Raw genomic sequence first — 22,221 nt, forward strand, 5'->3', positions numbered from 1 at the left:
GAAAGACCAGCACTAAGAGTTTTTGCTAGAATCTAGAACAGAAGCTGCTATTAAAGGGGTAATTAGTACAGCAAATAAAATATTGGATGATAACTATAAGAATCAGTCGGAGGTTGAAAAGTATTAGGAAGAGAGATTGGATAAGCAATTCACAGAAAAGCAATTGGGGGGTTTGTATATGTCTCCGAAATATGCAACAGAGTCTAGAAGTTTAGGATCTTTTCTTGGAAGTGTTTATGTAGGTACTTTAATACCCCAAAGACTCCAAAGAACTTTGGCTGATGATGGAGGTGTGATGGGGAAGGAAGAGGTAACTGAGAATATATGTTTTCGGAGTGTAATGAGTTAGCAGACTTTAAATATTCCCTAGAGAGTAACCTGTCAGAAGTATTGGATGGGCATATTGGTGTAATTAAGGAAGTTATTTTTTGAGCTGGGATACACAATTTAAATTGCCTAGACATATTAAGGACTTAAGTTTAATTCTGGTGGTTGCCATAAAAGCAGTTAATAGAAAGTGAAAATCAATGGTTAAACCAGCTGTACTTGGAGTGAATATTTTGATGGAGTAAAAGAAATTGGATATTGGATCGTTATAGGTTCATAGCTGTTTACTAGGCTAATGACAACAAGGGCCTTTTCAAGTCTGGCCATGCACCCCCAAATCTCTGACACGTTTTGGTACCCTCGAGAAGTGTAAGCAGGGGCTGGGGAGATGAAACATTTACAAGTAGGGGCCTGGGAGATGAACTGTTTACAGGCTGCCTCTGAACATTAGGGATGTACATGCCAATTTAGGGATGATTTTCCTGTTCCCCATCCAGTTTTCCAAGTTACACTTGAATTGGTTTAGGGAGGAACTCTGCTTCACATGAGTGGAGAGCCTGTCCAGAGAACGTGTGGTCTGTTATACATGTCTCTCCAGCAGGTCCTGTTGATATGACAGGCGAAGTTTAAGTCTTGAGAATGGGTAATTCTGATGCTGTTTGTTTTGCAGATATGCAGGATATAGGAGCAAACTATATAGAAGGAAATGGAACTTGTTGGAACATTACCTGGAGTGAGCTTTAAGGGAAGGCAGGAATTGAGCAATTTATGTAATGTTAGATTGATAATTATATGAAAGTATGTATATGAAGTATAATGTTTATAACTTTGAACATGTTAACGTGGTTTGTTTTCTTTATATAAATATATTTGCCTTCATCTTAAGTGGTAATTCAGTAAAGGTGTTAAAAAAGACAATATGCTACTCTATCTCATTGCTTCCTTTCACTGTAGCTCAATTCTCTCACAAAATCCTTTCCCTATTCCATGCTTTCCCCTCCTCCTCCTCGCATTTACTTCCAAAAATATATTTTTATCTCCATCTCCCACATCTTAGTTACCATAACGGATAATTCCAGTGGGCCATAATTCAGATTTCCATTTCTGGCAAACCTTGTCTTCTTGGTCCATTGCTCCATGTTTTCATTATTCAGAGACCTCATTTTTTCATGGTTTGTTTCATTCTAGAAAGACAAACTTATTTCGAGCCTGCATCTGAATTAGACCTGAAATTTGTACTTGTTAAGCGTTTATTTCTGGTAGGCATATCTGTAGAAAAACGGTTTGGAATAATGACATCAGAAATTCACATCGCCTTTGATAAAGATGCAATGTATAAAATTTGCAAAATAGCTTCTTTCTCTAGGTTGGGTTAGGATGTCAGTTTAAACCTTGAAGTGGTACAGTAAGGATGTACAGTTGTGCACCATGGATATGATGTCTTTATAAGTCAAGCAATTCTAAAAGGCCGCTGCCTTGCTCATTTTTTATTTTCAAGTGGTATAGAAAGCAAGTGGTTAGCAGATTGCATTTTTAGAGTTATTTAGCTTGTAAAGATCTTTATATGGGGCATTTATTGGTCATTCTACCGTGAATATGCACATAACTTCAGTATTTTTCAGTTGCATGTCCAGTGATATGGTATTCTTACACCTTGAACAGAGCACTAGAAGTTGAACATAACATCTAAAGCCAGTCTGTCCTTGCAGTGAATTTTACTTGTTTGCTAAGGCAACAATTCCATGCAGTTTCCACATGAAGAAATTACACACGAAGTATTTAATTTATTTTTTAATAAAGTAGTCTTAATGCCTTCAATTATCAGTTAAGTTGCAGGTTTATTTTCCAACTTATTCCTGCATGTCTAGTTCAGTGGGAAGTGTCTTACTATGGAAAATAACCACTACTTTTAATTGCTTTTGAATGGTGCAACCTTCTGAGTGTTCCTTGAAGATAATGCATTTTATTTCAAGTATGTGTTGTCAGCTGTATCGTAAGTGCTTGTTTCTCCCTCGTAACCTGCAGCAAGTTGGCTCTCATCTTTCATGGCGGTGGGAGACTTAGACATACCATTCAAAAGACTGTAGTTACCAGCTTTAGAGTTGGATTGTAAATGTAGGAGAGAGTGAATGCACACAGATGGGTTTGTCTCTTCAAAACTGTTCTTTTTATGTACTTGATGCAATTACATGCATAAGTGGAAGTACCATGCTTGTAGAAAATGAGGCAGCAGAGATTCTATTTTTTTTCTGAATATTTGTAAGACTTGGATTTAATGATTGTTGGCTGTCATTAGGAGGACTCGGGCAGCTTTCTGCAGCTTGTTTAATGCCAAGAGCAGCCTAACCATGGATTTAATGATTGTTGGCTGTCATTAGGACTCGGGCAGCTTTCTGCAGCTTGTTTAATGCCAAGAGCAGCCAGACCATCATTTTTGTTAGTCTGAAACTCAGTAGTACTGCTCCCAAATACATGCATTAATACTGTGAAACATGTGACCTGATGTTTATAGACATGATAGCTCGTAAATGCTGCATATGTCGAGAGCACATGTTATGCTGGAACATTTATGTAGAAGGTGCTTCAAGCATTTTTGGTTTGGTCTTTTGATTGACGCTTGGCTTGAGTTTTTTTTCTTCTCCATATTTTTATTTATTTATTTACATTTGTTTACTGTGGCCAAGGTCCCTTTGTAACCACGGGCCTGGCCATTGGCTAAATGTATTTAAAAGTCATTAGATAGTTTAGCACAATTATTGTGGCAGGAATATGGAAATATAAAACTTACTGTAGTAGTAGTAGTAATATATAGGCAGACAAGTTGGGCTTGTATGCATGTTGTAGGTCTGTTATTAGTGGGACTTTATAAGGAGATGTAAACTGGCAAACCTGTTGGCAGAGAAGCAGCGAATGGTGTCTTATTGTTATATGATGTATTGGGAAATACAGCTAGTTTATCACAAACCAGTTGATAAGATGGTATTCTTAAGTTATAGTGGCTGACAACAGGGAAAGAACTGCAGGAAAGGTAGCAGTACCATCTTATTTCTTGACACACACTTGCTGATTTTGGCAGTCTCTGTGAGTAGCTAGGCCAGACCTGATGCCTGCTTTTAGTCCTCTATTTTTGTATAAGGCTGTACATTATGAAGTCCTAATTCATTAGTTGTTGCATAACTGTACTTCACTCTTTTACTTTGCAAGTGATGGTACACATGCTTTGCATACATTGGGTGCTGCCACTTAATGTTTTAGCAGTTCTTTAATTTTGCCACATCCCATATTTTTATCTTTTAGAATAACTGTGTTATAGCTGAAAAAAGTTATATATATATATATATATATATATATATATATATATATATATATATATATATATATATATATATATATAGAGTACTGGCACCATTTTATCTTTTCAGACAATGAGGAATTTTGAAATTGATCTTCAGTTATGCTTCTGTTCAGTTTATAGCAAAGCTAGCTGGATAAGCATTTTTTCTTTTATTCCTTTTTAAATGTGTCACTATCTGAGCTGTTATGTTTTCACCAGTAAAACCACAAAAACAAACAGTCACCAGCCCGCACGTTACAGAGTTCTAAATAAATCCAAAAGCAAATGATAACGCAAAAGAACTCGTATACGACCAAGGTTTCCAGTTTCGTTGTATAAAAAGAAGCACATTTCAGTTGTATTTATTAGCATCTGATGAAGTAGATTTTTCTGCGAAAGCACTTATGTTTTAACATTAAAACTTCAACTGAAACTGAAACCCTGGTTGTACCGGAGTTCTTCATGTTTTCACCAGTGACAAAGTATAACATACAATGAAAATGTGTGCACAGTATTAGATGTTCAAAATATTTATCAGTGCTGCAGTAGCCTTAGCTGTAATGTTATATCCTGCCAAGGATTTAACAGTCGGACAGCTTCCAAAGCTTAAGGGCACCTTCCATGTGTCCAAACTATAAAGCATCTCAAGCTGAGTGGACTAAGACAAGTTTGGGCTCATAGTCCTTCAGAGCTTTCCTGTCAGCAGAGATAAGGAGGCCTAGCCCTGAAAAAAACAGTGCTAGGAACAACAAAAAATAAATGTCCACACCATGGCATAAAAAAACCACCAAAAAGCAAGTGGGGCTGGAGGGAGAGAGCGGCTACTACTGCAGTGATCATTTGAAGTTCTACTGATGTTCATCATGCTTCACTGTTGCAGTTATTACAATTGGGTTATCCTGCTGGCAGGCTACCCGCAGTCGGCCTGAATTCCAAAGTCTAGGTCCGGCGTCGGTTGCTGTCACCTCTTCCCTGACGTCAGTGCACCAGGGTTATAAAAGATGCAGCCGACGCCATTTTCTTCAATCTTTCTTGCCGCGCGGTGCCCGAAGCAAAAGCAGTTCGCAAGTGCCGGTCGGCCAACTCCTGAAGTTTTCAAATTCGAATTTCAGTTCTGAAGTCTTCATGTGAAAACTTTTTCTTGCTCCAGACCGATGTCAGAAAAAGTTAATAACTGTATTTGTTGTGGGAAGCAAATGCCTCATAAGGATTTTCACTTATTGTATTCCTTGCCTAGGCCCTGACCATAACGTTGCTAGTTGTCGGTTTTGTGCCAGATTTAACCAACACACTATTAAACGTCTGTACGATTTTGCATTTCATTACTTTGGCAGAAGATTTAATTATATAATGCCATCGGATCAGCCGACTACCGGAGTTAACAAAAAACGAAAAGAAAAGGATAGGCATCCGAGATCCAAAACCGATGAGGCTTCTTGTAGGCGTGTCGCCAGTTCACTGGTTTTCAGTGAGGCGCTTTCGCAGCCCTTGACGCCCGCTACCTCAGAGCCACAGGCTGCTTCCAACTCCCATGTGGAGCTGACTGGGCCTCTGGAAACTCAAGGTATTGGACACTCGGAAATCATTCCCTCAGATGGGTCCGGAGCCGCTGAGCAGGTATTGGCTTCTGAGGGTGTTTTCAGGCCTACACAGTTGTATGTCAAACCTACTTCAGCTATAAAGACATGACAAAAGCAGCTCTAAAGACAAAGAAACAAGTGCAGCATTCACCTGGACAGGCCTCCATGCCTAAAAAACAGATTTTTAAAATAGCCGAAGACCTTATAACTTAGATCAGGGGTTCCCATCCCCCTCCTGAAGAGAGGCCTAGGCAAGAGTTAGAATATGAATCTTCAGACCAGGTTTCCATTTCCTCCGATTCCTCCTCTGAACAAGATTACTCTATTCTTCCCTATGAGGATTCTGATGCTGAATAATATATTCCTTCAGCCTCTCCTCCTGAGGATTATTCTTTTGGGGAAACACTACATACTATGAGGGAGCATTTTCACTGGGAGAGCCAAGACTACTCAGAATCCAAGAAAAGGCTCAGAGATTTCCTTTTATTGCCCCAGCACAGGCCCCTAGCTATTCCACCTGTTTTAGATATTGTAGATGTATTTTCGGAGTCCAGTTTTTCTCCAGACTCTTTACCACCAGCTCCGGTTAAGCCAGGCAGATACTACAGGGTTCCTGATTCACATAAATTTCTCTAAGAACCCTGCAGCAGACCCTGAAACCATCTCTCAGGGTCCCAAGGGGGTCAAGGCTTCTACTGCAAAAAACCCAATCCCCTCTGATAGGGATTCTAGAGCCCTGGACAGGTGGGGCAAAAAGATTTATACCTCTGCTACCTTGGCTGTAAGAGCCTTAAATTGCCAATTTCATATGCTTAAGTATCAGCAATATCTTATGTCTTTGCTTAAACAGAAAATGCCAGCAAGTACAGAATGTGCAGATAATAAAGAAATGCAGGATTTATTGCATGCAGCTGAACAAGTTGGAAAGCATACTTTGCAATGTGGTTTTGATTCTCTTGAGGCCTCCTGCAGCGCCACTGTTACTGGGTCTGTCATTAGGAGGCATGCTTGGTTAAAAGAACAGAATTTGCCGGATCATGTTAAAGCAAAATTATTAGATGCTCCTTTACAGCATGATACTTTGTTTGGTGCTAAAGCAGAAGAGGTGTTGAAGAAAATGGAGGACAAAGCTAAATCTATGCAAACAGTCAAGGATTTCTTGCAGGTGCAGCCTCCCAGATTTAGCAGGAATTGGCCTACAAAGAACTGGTCCTTTCCAGTGTCAGATAGACCACAAAGAGGCAGAATCAGACGCCCCAGAGGCAGATCACAGCCCCAAGGCTCATACAGGCCTAAACAATGGGGTGCTTCTACCTCCAAAAGCGGAGATGAAAAATCACAGCCATACAGAAAACAGTCTCAATGACTTCCCACTTCCAGCACCAAGCACTTATCTTTTGGCAGCCCCTTTGGGAGGAAAACTAGCATTTTTTTCACAAAATTGGCACAGGATCACCCAGGACAAATGAGTTCTAAATATAGTTACACAAGGCTACAGGTTCCATTTTCACACCCTGCCAAGGCAAAACGGTATGCCAGATCTGCCACACAATCAATGGGCAGAGGTGCAAAAACAAGTTTCATCCCTCATGGACATGAGGGCCATTCAACAAGTACCAAAACAAGACCAGGGTCAAGGATTCTATTCAAGACTGTTCTTGGTACCCAGAAAAGACGTAGCCTGGAGACCTATACTGGACCTATCTATTCTAAATACATATCTGGATATTCCAAAATTCAAGATGTTGACTCTACAGCAGCTTCTGCCCATGTTGGGCAAGAAGGCTTGGCTTGTGACTTTAGATCTAAAAGATGCATACCTTCATGTCCCAATCAGACACATGTGCAGAAGATACCTCAGATTCAAATCTGGCTCAATACACTACCAATTCTCTCCACTGCCCTTTGGCTTATCTACTGCGCCCAGGGTCTTCACAAAGTGCCTGGCACCAGCAATTGCATTTTGCAGACAGAGAAATACAAATATATCCTTACTTGGACGACTGCCTTATTCAAGCGGAGAACAAGGACATTCTACTACAGCATCTGGCGTTTGTAAAAAGATTACTGACAAGTCTAGGGTACACAGTAAACGAAAAGAAATCAAAACTCGTACCCTCTCAAGAGATAATATTCCTGGGTGCAAGCTTAAATACAACTGCACAGATGGCTTATCTCACGCCAGACAAACACAGACAACTGACTACTTATTTCAAAATGTTGGCAACAAAGACCCAGTTATCTGCAAGAAAAATTCTGCAGGCCTTTGGTTTCATGGCATCCTGCATTCTCCTAATTCCATATGCAAGACTGCATATGAGGAAACTTCAGTGGTACCTAATAAGTGTTTGGACTCAACATGGCCACAGCCTGGAAACAGTAATTACCCTCATTCCCTGCCTGCAACAGGAGTTTCGATGGTGGGCAATAGCCTGTCACCGCAACACGGGACAGCCATTCACCTTACCCACAGCCAGGCAGACTTTGACAACAGATGCATCAGATTACACCTGGGGGCCCCATATGGCAGGAAAATGTATTCAGGGCACATGGTCCGCAAGTCAGATGCATCTACATATCAATCAAAAAGAGATACTAGCTGTTCAGAATGCATTAACAGCCTTCAAGTATCAACTTCAGCCAGGACAACTACTAATGACGGACGGACAATACTACAGTCATGTGGTACATAAGCAGGGAGGCACGCATTCCTACGCCCTCTGCAGGCTAGCCATGAACTTGTGGCACACAGCATTGACTTACCAAGTACATCTGCAAGCACAATTCCTGCCAGGAAGGAAAAATACTCTGGCAGACGAACTAAGCAGAAACCTCATGGATCCCCATGAGTGGAAACTGATCCACAAGTCTTCAGCATGATAACAAGGACCTGGGGATGTCCGGACATAGACCTATTTGCCTCCCCTCACAACTACCATCTACAAAGATTCTGCACAAGGACTTATCACAAGCAGGCATGGAAAGTGGATGCACTCTCTTTCATTTGGAAAAATCTAACAGTATATGCCTTTCCTCCTCTGCCTCTCCTCCCCAAAGTACTCCTCAAGGTCAGACAAGAGAAACCAAAAATTATACTGATTGCCCCAGATTGGCCCCGTCAGCACTGGTACCCAATCCTAAAGAACTTGTCTCACTGCCCAGCCTGGACATTACCTCAAATGCTTCACTTATTGACCCAACAAGACAGTCAGATACTGTACAGCCACCTCAAAATCTTAAACCTGGCGGCATGGCAGATAATATAGCCTCTCAAGACACACCTCTCTCTAAAGCAGTGATGGATGTTTTTTTGGAGGCCAGGAGGCCTAGCACCAGAAAATCTTATGCAGACAAATGGAAGAGATTCTGTGCTTGGAACCAAGCACAAGGCATTGACACGATTGTTCCAAATATTCATCAGATTTTACAATACTTAACTGAGATGCTGGATAAAGGCCTTTCCTTTTCATCAATTAAAATTCATGCTTCTGCCATTTCAGCTCATTACAATACAGAACCACCTATTTTTTCACACCCCTTACTAAGGCAGTACCTCAGAGGGGCCAAAAACTTAAGACCTCCAAGGAGAGCACCAATACCTGCATGGGACCTCAACTCTGTCTTGGAAAAACTCACACTACCTCTGTTTGAGCCACCCTCTGCAGCTGACATAAAATTCTTATCCTGGAAAACAGCTCTGCTCCTAGAAATAACCTCTGCTAGAAGAGTCTGCGTTTCAAGCACTCATGGCTGCGGAACCGTTTATCATTTTCCATCCAGGCAGGGTTTTGCTGAGGGCAAACCCTACATTTATGCCCAAGGTTGTGTCCAGTGTGGCCCTTAACCAAACAATTCATTTGCCTACTTTTTATCCAAACCCACAGAATAAGGATGAGAGAATTCTGCATTCCTTGGACATTCACAGACAGCTACGCTTCTACTTGGACAGAACTAAAGCTTTCAGAAAGACTGATCAACTCCTAGTGGCATATGCTGCATCATCACAAGGAAAGCCTATCTCTAAACAGACTATTTCTAAGTGGATAGGCCATTGCATTCGTTTCTGCTATTCACAGCATGGCAAATCAGTGCCTAAGGACACTAGGCCACACTCAGCCAGAGCAGCAGCCACTTCAGCAGCCTTTCTTAGAGGAGTACCAACCAAAGACATGTTAGAGGCTGCAACCTGGAGTTCAGTGCATACCTTTTCAAAGCACTACCACTTACCTCTCTACTGTAAATCCAGGGCAGGCTTTGCCACTACAGTTCTGCAGGGCCTTATAGCCTCTCCTAATCCTATTTAGCTCCAGCCTCCCAACCGTAGCTTTGGGATTCAACCCAATTGTAATGACTGCAACAGTGAAACACTATGAACATAGTACAGTTGTGTACCTACCATAAATGTAGATGTTCGAGTGTATTCACTGTTGCAGTCCAGGTTACTCTCCCTCCATTCCCCCTTTTCTGTGCTGGAATTTATCTGTACTTCTCTATCCTGTACAACCTAGGTGGTGTATTTGCTTGTAGATGAAGGAAAAGTTGTTTTATGTGCATGCATGCTTATTGGCATAAATTAGCCTACCAATTTTGGGGCACCTGACATCTGGGGCAAGAAAAACTGAAGAAAATGTCGTCAGCTGCATCTTTTATATCCCTGGCACACTGACGTCAGGGAAGAGGCGACAGCAACCGACGCCGGACCTAGACTTTAGAATTCAGGCTGACTGCGGGTAGCCTGCCAGCAGGATAACCCAATTGTAATGACTGCAACAGTGAATACACTCGAACATCTACATTTATGGTAGGTACACAACTGTACTTTATGGTAAGTTCAACTTACCCAACTCTACTTTTTCATGATTGCTGTTGTGCATAAACTGTTGACTCTGTTTTGTAAGATTTGTCCTTAAAGAACCTAGTGACTTCTCTTTGAATTTAAGTATGTAGTTTGAAAGTAATTGTTTTTTTTTTTAAAGCTTAGTGAATATGTTGAAGGAGTGACTGTGGAGCATAGTCCTCAGCTATCCATTACTGTCATGGCAAAAAAGTCTTGCCAGACCTGGTCGTTTAGTATCACTTGTAAGGTAAGACATCTGAGAGCATATTTTGTTTTTACATATTCTTATTAACACGCTGTTAATGTTTCCATCTTAAAAACATAAAATTTTAATCTTAAACCATTTATGTTTACAGTTTACTTCCTCATTTTTAACAATTTTGTAGCTGGTAATCCGAAGTTGTTGTTTTCATTTGATCTTCAACCTGTGGGAATACAGATCTGGCCCTATCGCATTTTCCAGCATCGGGTCAAAGCTCCAAGCTCCTCCCCTACCCATAATGCCAGTATCCCCCTTCCCTCAGATCTCGTTTGCTGCGTGTCCAGTCAGCATCGTGGTCTGTTGCTCCAAGTTCCTGGTAAGTGAATTTAATAATTTTTTTCTGGCCCCCTCTTCCTCCTTTCTAACTCGTTTAGCCCTTAATCTCTAATTCTATACCCTACCCTTTCCTTTCTTCCTTCCCCTTTCCCCTATTCCCTGTAGTATGTGTGTGTGTGTGTGTGTGTGTGTGTGCGTGTGCGCATGTGTGGTCTGTTATGGCAGAGACCCCCCAAGCCAGGGTTTCGGAAATGCACAGTGTGTCCATAAGCTTCCCCCTTCAGATGGCCACACTCTGAGTGTTTGTTTGGGAGTCCCACACCTAGACACTTCCTGTTTGAACTGCACGGGCTTCAACTCCTGTGCATTGATAAAGGAAGAACAGGTTTATCTTAAAGGACCTCCTTCTTCCACCTTCCTGGGAGGCCTCTGCTCCTGCTCCTTCCTCTGACCTGGCCTCTGGGACTCAACCTCCACCAAGAGGGCCAGTGGCAGGGAAAAGTACCAACAAAAAGACTGGGATAGGCCTAGGAAATGGTCCTCCAATCGCACTTCCTCAGCCAAGCCCCAGACTAAGTCTTGGCCGGCTTCAAGTTCGGGCTCCCCTCAGCTCCGGTTGTTCCTTTTTTCTTTAGAGCTGGAGGTCTCTTAGGGTTGATCCCCTTTATGGGCCTTTCCAGGCCTGTATCTGTGGCTTCCTCCATCTGGTCCACCCACAGTCTTTCTGAAGCCGAGGTGGACAGGATGATGTGGAAATTCATCCGGACCCAGATCCATATTGGAGTCTTGCCTTACCCCCCTACCCCTCTGGGTTGGGAGTATGTAGTCCTTTCTTCCCATTTCTCCTTTTCTGATCTGACCTTTGGCTTTGGGGTCCTTTGATCTGAGGCTTCACGTCATAGAGGGGTCAGCGATGATACCAGGTACGTCGAGCTGACTATTTCCCTGAGTGGTTCAGCTCTTACTATTTTGGAGTTGTAGCCTCGGCGCTGGATCTGAAGGGGTGGTGTCAGCTTCGAGGTTTTCCGAGTCAGCCCTTCCACTCGGAGTCTCGGCGCCAACTCCTCGTTGACTCAGAGGGTTACAGATCCGGCTTGTTCCTAGCTTCTGGGATTCGTTCTCCCTCTGCTTTTGACATGTTGGAGAGTGTTCTCTCTGCTCCCTCTAGACCCTTTATGCTATCGTCCTCTGAGTCTGTTCTGGGTCCCTCTCTTTCTGGTCCAGATTCCACCGTCCTGCCCCCTCAGGGACAGGCTGTTGCCTGTCTGTCCCAAGGAGTTCCCTATGGGAACGACCAGAAGTTTCCGAGCCTTCCTCAGAGACCCCACCCTGAGGTGATCCCTCGGAGACGTGTGTAAAAGGAGGCACTTGGACTCACCGCTGGAGTCCCTTACAGAAGACACTGACTTAGAGGAAGGGGGCGGGTTCCCCCTTGGTGATGTCTCCTTTGGTGACATCATGTAAATCCTATGCCAGCGTAGGGGGTGGTCTGTCCAAAAACCCAACCCAGATGAGTTGGTGTTCCTGGAGGTGTTTAGCACAGGACCTTCCACCTCCTGGGTGTCCCCTCCAGTGGATCCGCTTATGGACTTGATTACATCTCTGGAATGTAAGGAACCCGACATGGTGGAGCCCATCCCCAAGCACCCTGATAAGATTCTAAGGGCACCATCTGACAAGTCGCATTGGTCCAAGGGGTCCCCAGTTGATGCCATGTTGGTTGCGTCAGTCACCAAGAAGGAGCTTGCACAGGAGAGCTCTACATGTCCATCCACCGGACCGAGAGTCTCTGGCCATGGACTGTTTCGGGAAGCAGGTTTACACTTCAGCCACGTTTGCCATGCGTGCTTTGAACATATGGCACATGTGATCAGACTTCAGTGGGACTGGGTCATAGAGGTTGCGGAGTCTGCCCAGGGTCCATGTCGGCAGAAGAGAAGATGTTCTCCTCCCGTATGGCCACCCTCACTTCCATTTCCAACATCTTTGAGGCTGCTGTCACATGCTACCGAAGGTGCCTCTAGGACGGCTGGCACAGGCGTTGCCATCCGGTGTCACACCTGGCTCCAGCTTTGTGCGTTCTTGGAGCCTTTCAAGGTGTCTTTTACAAATGCCCCTTTTGATGGTTCCACCCTTTTTGGAAAAATGGTATGAGACGTTGGTCCGGAACGAAAAAGACAGGAAGACCGTGTCTGCCATCTAGATACACTTCTCAACCCCACAATGATCCTTTTCCCGGAATCAGCAGAGCGGTGAAGAAGATGTGGTTACAGAAGTCTCAGGGCTATTTCCAAGATGATCAGGACACGCCCTCCCCCCAGAGGAGGGGGATATGACAGACGCCGTCGATGAGGCGGGGGGGGGGTTCTGAGGAACTTGGTGTCTCAGGATTCCTTCCCATACAAACCCAAGCAGTAACCCTGAAGGGTAGACAGACTCCTCGTCTCTGGAGGCAGTCGGGCGACGTCTCTCGCTGCAAGTCTGTCGCTGCACCCAACAGCCTGGGAGTTGATCACAGACTATCGTTGGGTGTTGCAAATGATATCATGAGGATACTGAATCCCCTTCATTCAAATGCCAGTTCCACCCAAACAACTCCCGGACGTTCTACCCATGCAATGGGAGGAAGCAGCAGTGGAAATCTCTAAGCTGCTCAAAAAACGAGTCAGCCAGCCCGTCCCCCCAGACCTGTCTAGATCAGGCAGCTATTCCAGATTTTTTAAGTGCCAAAGAAGACCGGGGGGACTTAAGACCCATCCTAGATCTTTCAACGCTAAACCTGTCAGTTGCCAAAACAAAATTCCAGATGTTCACACTCTAATCCATTCTGCCCTTCCTGCAGAGAAACGACTGTATGTGCTCAGTGGACCTCTAGGATGCGTACTGTCGCATCAGAATGGACAGGTGCTCTTGGAGGCTCTTCCACTTCCGGCTGGGGCCAATCATTACCAGTTCATAACGCTACCCTTTGGTCTCGCCACCGCCCCCATGGTGGTCACCAAATAGATGGCAGTGGTAGCTGCTCACCGGCTGCAGGGGTTCCAGGTGTTCCCCTACCTGGATGATTGGTTCATTTCCGCTCCCTCCAGGCATCCTTTGTCAAGCCAGGGATCTCCTTCTCCAGACGGCCCACCAGCTGGGCATAACCATAAATTTTAAGTCCCTATTGGATCCGGTTCAAGTTCTTGACTTCATTGGGTCTTGGTTAGATACCACTCAGTGCAAGATTTTTCTAACTCTGAACAGACTTCAGTCACTCAAACGTGTTGCACATTGTTCAGACCCAGTATCCCCCTGTGGAGTCAGTTATTCAGGCATTAGGGTCCATGGCGGCCACGATCACTCTGATCCTCAGGGTCTGTATTATATTCTCGAAAGCCAACAATGTCGAATCTGGCATTGTCGACATAAAAATATCGAACGCTCAGAATCTCGAGCGTATAAACGGAAATCTCCGTAATGGGAAATTTCCGTTTACAGCAATGTAGTGTGGTTTCGGAGTTGGTATATTTAAGCAACTGGGGGTGTGGGGGGTGCAGGGGCGCTTGCCCCCCTGCTTAAACCCATTAGGGTACTTTTTTCTTTTTTTTTGCCTTTTTATAAGGTCGATGTTTGAAGACATCGACCATATAGTGTCGACCATATGTTCAATGTTTTCAAACATCGATCTTATAATATAGACCCAATCCCCACGGCTAGTCTTCATATGAGGGTTTTCCAGTGGACCCTAGTGGTCCAGTGGTCCTTGCTAGATCTGCCGTTATCTCATCTGGTTTATCTTGGGCCTGCAGGGATTCACTTTTCTGGTGGCTTCAGACCTCCTTCTGGGTCACCTATTTATTTTTCCCACCCCGATGACCACAGACACCACCCTACTTGGGTGGGTATGGGTGGACATTGCATGGGAAGGACAGTCCAAGGCACGTTGTCCTCCCTGGAGACCCATCTGCATATAAGTGTTCTGAAGATGAGGGCAGTGCTACTAGCGTTGCAAGCTCTTCATGCCCATCTCCCCTAAGGGACGATTGCCATCTAGACAGACATGTCTGTAGTCTTGTACATCAACAAATGGGGGGAACCAGGTCTTATCCCTTTTGTCGCGAAGCCATGAGATTGTGGGAATGGGTGATCTCCACCGGCCGTTTTCTGGTGGCAACACTCATTCCGGGGAGGTCCAACATTATGGCGGACAGGCTCAGCAGATCTATTCTGATGCCTTACGAGTGGTCTCTGAATCCTTCAAGTAGCAGAACAGGTCTTTCTAAAGTGGGGGTTGACTTTGCTGTGATCTCTTTGCCTCTCCTTCCATTGCAAAGTGCAGTGAGTTTTTTGCTCGGAACCCTCTGGGGAAGTCCCCTAGAGACATTCTAGTTCATGCTTGGCCCTCCTGTCTTCTGTATACTTATCCTCCGATCCTGAAATTAATGCAGAAAGCTCAACGGCTATGGAGCTTAGTGGTCTTCATTGCCCCTTTCTGGCCTTGCCAAGTTTGGTTCTCCTCTGTGTGGTCTCTTGCAGTGTGTCCTCCTTGGACATTAGATCTGGTTCCAGATCTGATTTCGCACCTCTCCGGGATCCCACACCCAGATCTGGTCAGTCTGAAGCTTACGGCTTGGCTGCTCCAGTTCTAGTGATAGCTAGGACTCCCAGGCTGTCTTCTGCAGTTAAAAAGATTTTGGTAGTGGCTCACAAGTCGTCCACCAGGAAGATTTATTCCAGTAAGTGGAAACACGTCTAGATATGGGCATCTCAGCATGATTTGGACACCTTTATTGCTCCAGTCCCTAACATTTTAAAGTTTCTGGCAGATAGCTTTCATCAGGGTGCCAGTTTTTTCTACAGTAAAGGTTCAGCTGGCAGCTGTCTCCAGTTTTCATATTGGAGACAGTTTGGCTTCTTCCAAGCTTTGTAAAGTCTTTTTGAAAGGTAGCTTTTTACTTAGGCCTCCAGTCAAGTCAAGGACCCTACGCCCCCTTGGGATCTTACTCTAATTCTACAAGCTTTGCTTACTTCCCCCTTTGAACCAGCAGCTACAGTGGATTTACAATTCCTGTCTTGGAAGACGGCTTTTCTGGATGCTATTACCTCAGCTAAAAGAGTGTTGGAGATTCAGGCCTTAGCTGTCAAGCCCCCTTATATGGTGTTTCATAAAGACAGGGTTTCCTTATGGATGAACCCTTCTTTTCTTCTGACAGTGGCTTCAGAATCTAACATTAACCAGGTCATCAGTCTTCCTGTTTTATTTCCAAACTTCCAGAATAAGGGAGAGTATAAATTGCACTTGCTTGATGTTTATAGGCAATTACATTTCTGTTTGCATAGAACAAAGCAAAGTCCTTTCGTAAGTCTGATCAGCTTTTTGTTTCCTTTTCTAAGTTTTTCTTTGGGATACCTGTGTCCAAGGTGACTATTGCTTGTTGTTGTTGAATCTCTCAGTGCATGGCTTTGACTTACATAGCCAAAGGGTTTATCCCCACCAGGTCCAGTCAAGGTGCATTCGACCAGGTCTGTGGCTACTTCAGCGGCCCTTTGGTTTAGGGTTTCTTTGGATGACATTTATTCTGCAGCTATTTGGGCATCATCGCACATGTTTATTTTGCATTATAAGTTGGATGTCCTGTCTAGAGGCAGGGCATCCTTTGGCTCTGCCGTGCTCCGGAATATCCTTCCATGAGGACCTCCCAGGGTCTTTTGGAAGTTGGGGACTCTGTTCCCCAGGTTGAAGATCAAATGAAAACAATTTCAGTATAAAAGCTATGTACTCACCATAGGCGGCCACTGTGGTGCAGCGGTTAGCGTTGCCGCCTCACAGCAAGAGGTTCTCTGGTTCGATTCTTGGCTGGGGTGCCTTCTGTGCGGAGTCTGCATGTCCTCCCCGTGGTCGCGTGGGTTTCCTCCTGGTGCTCCGGTTTCCTCCCACATCCCAAAGACAGTCAGTAGGTGGATTGAACACTCTAAATTGGCCCTAAGTGTGCATGTGTGTGTGCCTTCTGTGGAAGGTTGGGTGCCGGGCTGGCAACTCGACACCGTAAAACTCCACTGCCAGTCATGAGTGGACAGATGATCCGCTGTGGCGACCCCTAACTGGGAAATTCTGAAAGAAGACGACTTACCATAACTTTCCATCTGAGGTGGTGCTTTTTATTTGTCTTTAACCGTCCCTCCCTCCTTTTCCCCCCTGGCTGTGTGGTAGACCAGATGGAAGAGTCATAGCCCCTACACTGGTAAGCCTTTGTCTTCCTTATGGTGCTTTCAGAGTACTACTGCCAGAGTGTTAAGACACTTGGTTATGTCGGGGTGCTACTGTCTGCAGCAAACTCTATCTGTTGGATGAGGGGAGACAGGGACATTTTGGCTAGAGGAGGAGCTTGGAGCTCTGATGCAATGCTGGACAATATGGCAGAGTCAGATCTGTACCGGATCCATATTCCCATGTTTGAAGACAAATGAAAAGCAACAACTCAGATGGAATATTATGGTGAGTAAGTTGACCAACTCCCATAATTGTGCCAGTCATTATAATACCAGTTCCTCTGTGTTTTTCTGTAAATTTATAATTAACTTTTCACTCGCCTGTGTCAGCTGACATTTCTTTGGTTTTACTGCCCAGTATTAAACGTATTACTGCAAATGACTCAGGATTTTACATAGCAAGGCAAGAATCATGTTTCTTGGAACTGTACCAGTTAACAACGTAAGCTTCTGTAAAGTTGTGTTTGACTTCATTATTGACTCCCAGCTTCTCCCAGTAAGATATGTAGTATGTCATGTGATGGTCTGACCTTCCCATATTACAGTAGTTGGCCATGATGCCCACTCCTGGCACCCATTAGTAATTTTTTTTCTTTGGAAAGTTATAAAGCCTTCTTGTTTCACGGTTGTGTGACTTCAGCAGTGCATTTTCTTGATCTCTCCATCTTTCTTTCTGCCTATTATACAGCTAACAACTAAGTTGCTATTGAGGAGAAGTTTAAGTAGTGGTGTCTGGCAAACTTTAAGTCAGCAAGTTATAATTCTGTGCTTTAATACTATTAAGTTCATACGTTTTGCATAGGATGAAGAAACTTATGCCTTCATTCTTGATTTATTTTTCATATCCCATGCTGGTTCTTAAATTGCAAAACTATGACCAAATGTAGCCTACTCTGATGTTGATATAAAGATTCCAGATATCTTCTGCAGTCACATTTTCCTGTTTTACTTTGTAGCAGAATTTGAGAGTAGAGTAAACTGATCTTACATGGTCCAGGCCATCAACTTAACCGTACAACTGATAGCTGCAGAGAGCAGTCGCGTAGCACCTTTAAGACTTTTTCAGGCTGTACAACTCCATCCTTCATACTCATAATGCACTTCGCATCCACTACTTTGCAGATCCCATTTTTCACTTGAAAACTGCACCTTCAGATGCCCTCAGGCTAATGATACCAGCTTGTGCAATCCTTTGTGCTCTTGGTGATTATTGTATACAGATTATTTTACTTAGCTGCTTCCTGGGTTAAAGCTAACCCTTTTCTATTTTTCTGTAGCTGTATTTAATGAAAGCTTGTTAGTAGTAATTTCCTTCTCATGTGTATCCACTATCATTGTGTAGGCTTTTGAGGTGTTGCTTATGTTGGTTAATGTGTGTTCTCGAAATGTTCCTCCTGGTTTTTACTCGATTTGTCTCAGTTTGTCAGGTTTGTGCATAGTTATGCTACGTTTTGGTTACTAGGATAGAGCTATGTTTACAGCATAACCAAGTGTAGGCTAAACCTGGATTACATTTTAAATAGTAATATAAATGTAACAAGTGCAACCAACAGTGAATCACGAAGGTAATACAACCTGGTCACAAAACTCCATCATGTTGAGATGTACATTTTACAACTAGAAAAGTGAAATCAGAAGAGTAACAAGAAAAGCATGAGGATCAGGATTAGCCTTTGAAATGGCATAGAGTAACTTGGGTGTTTAGTGGAGAAAGCAAGAGAAGTTATAAACATATTGAATGCTAGTTGTGACAGGAGTTTGTCTAACTTGGACCAGGGTGCCCATCCTTTTTGGATCAGGAGCCATATATGCTTGGCAGAGTTTGGGGGGAGGGGGGTTGAGATGACATTACTATGGCTAACATATAAACCTTCATGTGATCAGTGCAGAGGAAAAACTGAAAGATAAGTACAGGCTGAAAAACAAAGATCACATAAGGAAAACGGACTGAGTACTGTCACCTCACCATATTTTAGTTTTTGTTTCAGTGTAGGCCAGACAATGAATGTTAGTGCAGCTGTCAACCTGATAGGTAAATGTGAGCTGAAAGACTTCCCCATCAGATCATATAGGTTTGCATAGCAATTGCAACACACACACATATATATATATATCTATATCTATATCTATATATATATATATATATATATATATATATATATATATATATATATATCTTCGAATCATCAAAACATCAAACTCCCGGAACAGTGAAAACTAACCCAGGAAAAGTACCCCTTGGCCACCATGGTGAACTTTGCCATTTCCTCAGTGTAGTGCGATCTCTGAGTTGGTATATTTAGTTAGTGGGAGTGTGGTGGGGGAAAGCCACCCACATTCTGGGGTATGGGGGGTTGGAGGGTTTTCTTGCATCGTTGTTTGTTGTCCTGGTGGTCAGTTGGTTCTTTTCCCAGGGTTTGTTTTCACTGTTCCGGGAGTTTGATGATGTGAAGATTTGGCATCTCTGATTTTTGTATTCGATTTTCTGGTATTCAGTCTTTTGAAGCTCGCTCGCTCACTCACTCACTCTCGCACCCTTGGATAACAATGCCTTGTTTGGTTCGGCCATGGCAGAGTTCTTTAAGGCCCTTCAGGTGAAGGGCAATGAACTTCAGGACCTCAAGCACATTTTTCTGTCTCTTGTTCCCCATTTCCAGAGGAACTACCCGACCAGAACAACTTTTATGAGAAGGCCTTCTAAACACACGTCCTCCAAAAGGAAAAAAAGATTCCAGGAAGCAGACCCCTTCAAGGTCTTCTCCCTCTACACCTGCTCAAAAGCAGTCATTTCAACCCAGACCTGGTTGTCTGTGACTCCCAGGTCTTAATTCCAGCTATACCCTATCTCCCAGCCCCTTCCTGCTTGGAAACAGAATACCCAGGACTCTTGGGTTCTCTGTCATTAAACAAGGGTATTTCATGGTGTGGGAGTCCAAACCAACCATCTGATAATCTTATTTCCATTCATCACTGATGGGTTTAGTTCTGAGCCCTCTGAACAGACTCTGCCTATTACCAAGCTCGTGCTAGCCAAAAAAACTCTTGAGCTAAGTCTCTGCCCAGAATGCCCTTCTCAGTTACCTCAGATCTCGTTTGCCACATAGCCGTAAAGCCGCGTTTCAGCTGAGCTCTCAGCTAAGTAAAATCTTTTCTGATACTTGTGTAAAAGTTGTTGGATATCTTCATATTTTACTAGACCTTTAGTATTTCTAGTGTCTTTTCTTCGATCTAACCTTATGTTCTCCACTCTACCCGTTGTTACCATTGATAAACTTTAGTACCATTGTTGGTACAGCCTTTTCCCTTACCCTTGTGATATTTCTTCAATACCATAGCTGGTATTGCTTTCTCTTGCTTAACCTGTTAGCTTTCATCTCTATTCAGGTGTTTCCCTTTCTTCTCATATACAGTGTGTTGTAATATTGCTTTTTCCTCTCGATTTCTTGTGATTTTTGAACTGAGTGACTTCATTATTATTGGATTATACAGTTAGTTGTGGTGTCCTTTCTATTAAAATGTCAGATAAGAAGGGTACCTCTGGCTTCAAGCATTGTACTTCTTGTAAGGGCAAGTTACCCAACAGTGACTTGCATGATGACTCTGTATACTGTTTGGGAGTGGCCCACCTTTCGGTGCAGCCTCCATGTAATATTTGTCAAAGTTTCAGTCAACGCACTCTTAATGAGCACAAAAATAAATTTATTCTGAAGGGGTTACTCAAGTCTCCCTTCTCAGAGGCCATTTCTGCGATGGAGGTCTCATCCCCTCCTAAGGACAAAGAGAGCTCCCGTTATGATGATCTTCGTGTTTCACTGTTGCAGTCATTACATTTGGGTAATCTGCTGGCAGGTTGCCCTCAGTCGGCCTGAATTCCAAAGTTTTGGGTCCTGCGTCGGTTGCTGTCTCCTCTTCCATGACGTCAGGTCATCAGGGGTATAAAACAAGCAGCCAACGCCATTTTCTTTAGTCTTTCTTGCCGCGCGGTGCCCAAAGCAGAAGCATTTTGCAAGTGCCGGTCGGCTGACTCCTGAAATATTCGAGTTTAAGTTTCAGAACCGAAGTCTTCACTAAAGCGAAGTACTCCGTTGGGGAAACTTTTTTTCTTGCTCCATACCGATGTCAGAAAAAGTTAATTGTATTACTTGTGGGAAGCAAATATCTCATAAGTATTTCCATTTATACTGTATTCCTTGCCTAGGCCCTGATCACAACGTGCCTGGCTGTCGGTTTTGTGCTACATTTAACCAACGCACTATTAAGCGTCTGTATATTTTTGCCTCAAAGTATTTTGGAAACAGATTTAGCTACCCAGAAATGTCGTCAGATAGCAATCAGACTACCAGAGTAAATAAAAAGTGCAAAGAAAAGGACAGAGAGAGACAGTCGAGGTCCAAAATCAATGACTAAGTTTCTCCTAAGCCAGTTGTTGGTTCACCGGTACTCAGTGAGGCACTTTCCCATCCCCTGAAACCCGCTACTTTCGAGTCGCAGGCCCCTACCAACACCCATGTGGAGTCCGGCATGCCACGAGGCACTCAAAATATTGGACCCACGGATGTATCTCCCTAGGATGGGTCCGGAGTCGCTGAGCAGGCACCGGCTTCTGAGGGTGTATTCAGACCAACATTTTTATATCAAACCAGCAACGGCTGCAAAACCAAAGACAAAAGCAACTTCTAAAACTAAAAAAACGATGCATGAGTCAAGTGCACAGGCCTCTATGCCTAAAAACAGATGATCAAAATGGCTGAAGACCTAATTACCTTGTTCAGGGGTTCCCATCCCCCTCTAGATAAGAGCTTAGGCAAGACACTGTTTATGAATCTTCAGATCAGGTTTCTATTTCTTTTGATTCCTCTTCTGATCAGGAATTATCTATACCTCCCTATGAGGATTCTGATGCAGAGAAGTCTTTACCATCTGCATCACCTCCTGAGGATTATTCATTTGGAGAAACCTTGCATACTTTGAGGGAGCATTTTCACTGGAACAGTCAAGATTTCTCAGAATCAAAAAATAGGCTCAGGGATTTCCTCCTCCTCCCTCAGCACAGGCCTTTAGCCATACCCCCTGTTTTAGACATTGTGGATGATGTGTTTTCGGAGTCAAGTTTGACCCCTGATTCCTTGCCTCTGGCTCCCTGCAAGCCTGACAGATATTACAGGGTCCCTCACTCTCACACATTTTTATTTAGAAACCCTGCTGCTGATCCCGAAACTATTTCACAGGGTCCAAAGGGAGTTAAAGCCTTAACAGCAAAAAATCCCACCCCTTCTGACAGAGATTCAAGGGCACTGGATAGATGGTGAAAAAAGGTTTATACATCTGCAGCCTTTGCAATTAGGGCCTTAAA

General features: G+C 43.7%; 1 protein-coding gene across 1 annotated transcript in view; it reads left to right on the forward strand.

The window, feature by feature from the left end:
• HELZ (helicase with zinc finger) overlaps positions 1-22,221 on the forward strand; it is a 3,197,037-nt gene that overhangs the window by 337,939 nt on the left and 2,836,877 nt on the right. Inside the window, exon 4 of the mRNA XM_044085095.1 lies at positions 10,218-10,325. Coding sequence (XP_043941030.1) covers positions 10,218-10,325 — 108 coding nt within the window. The remainder of the gene's footprint in view (positions 1-10,217; positions 10,326-22,221) is intronic.

Source organism: Protopterus annectens, chromosome 10.part0, assembly GCF_019279795.1.
Source record: "Protopterus annectens isolate FY-2018-M chromosome 10.part0, PAN1.0, whole genome shotgun sequence".
Taxonomy (NCBI): domain Eukaryota; kingdom Metazoa; phylum Chordata; order Ceratodontiformes; family Protopteridae; genus Protopterus; species Protopterus annectens.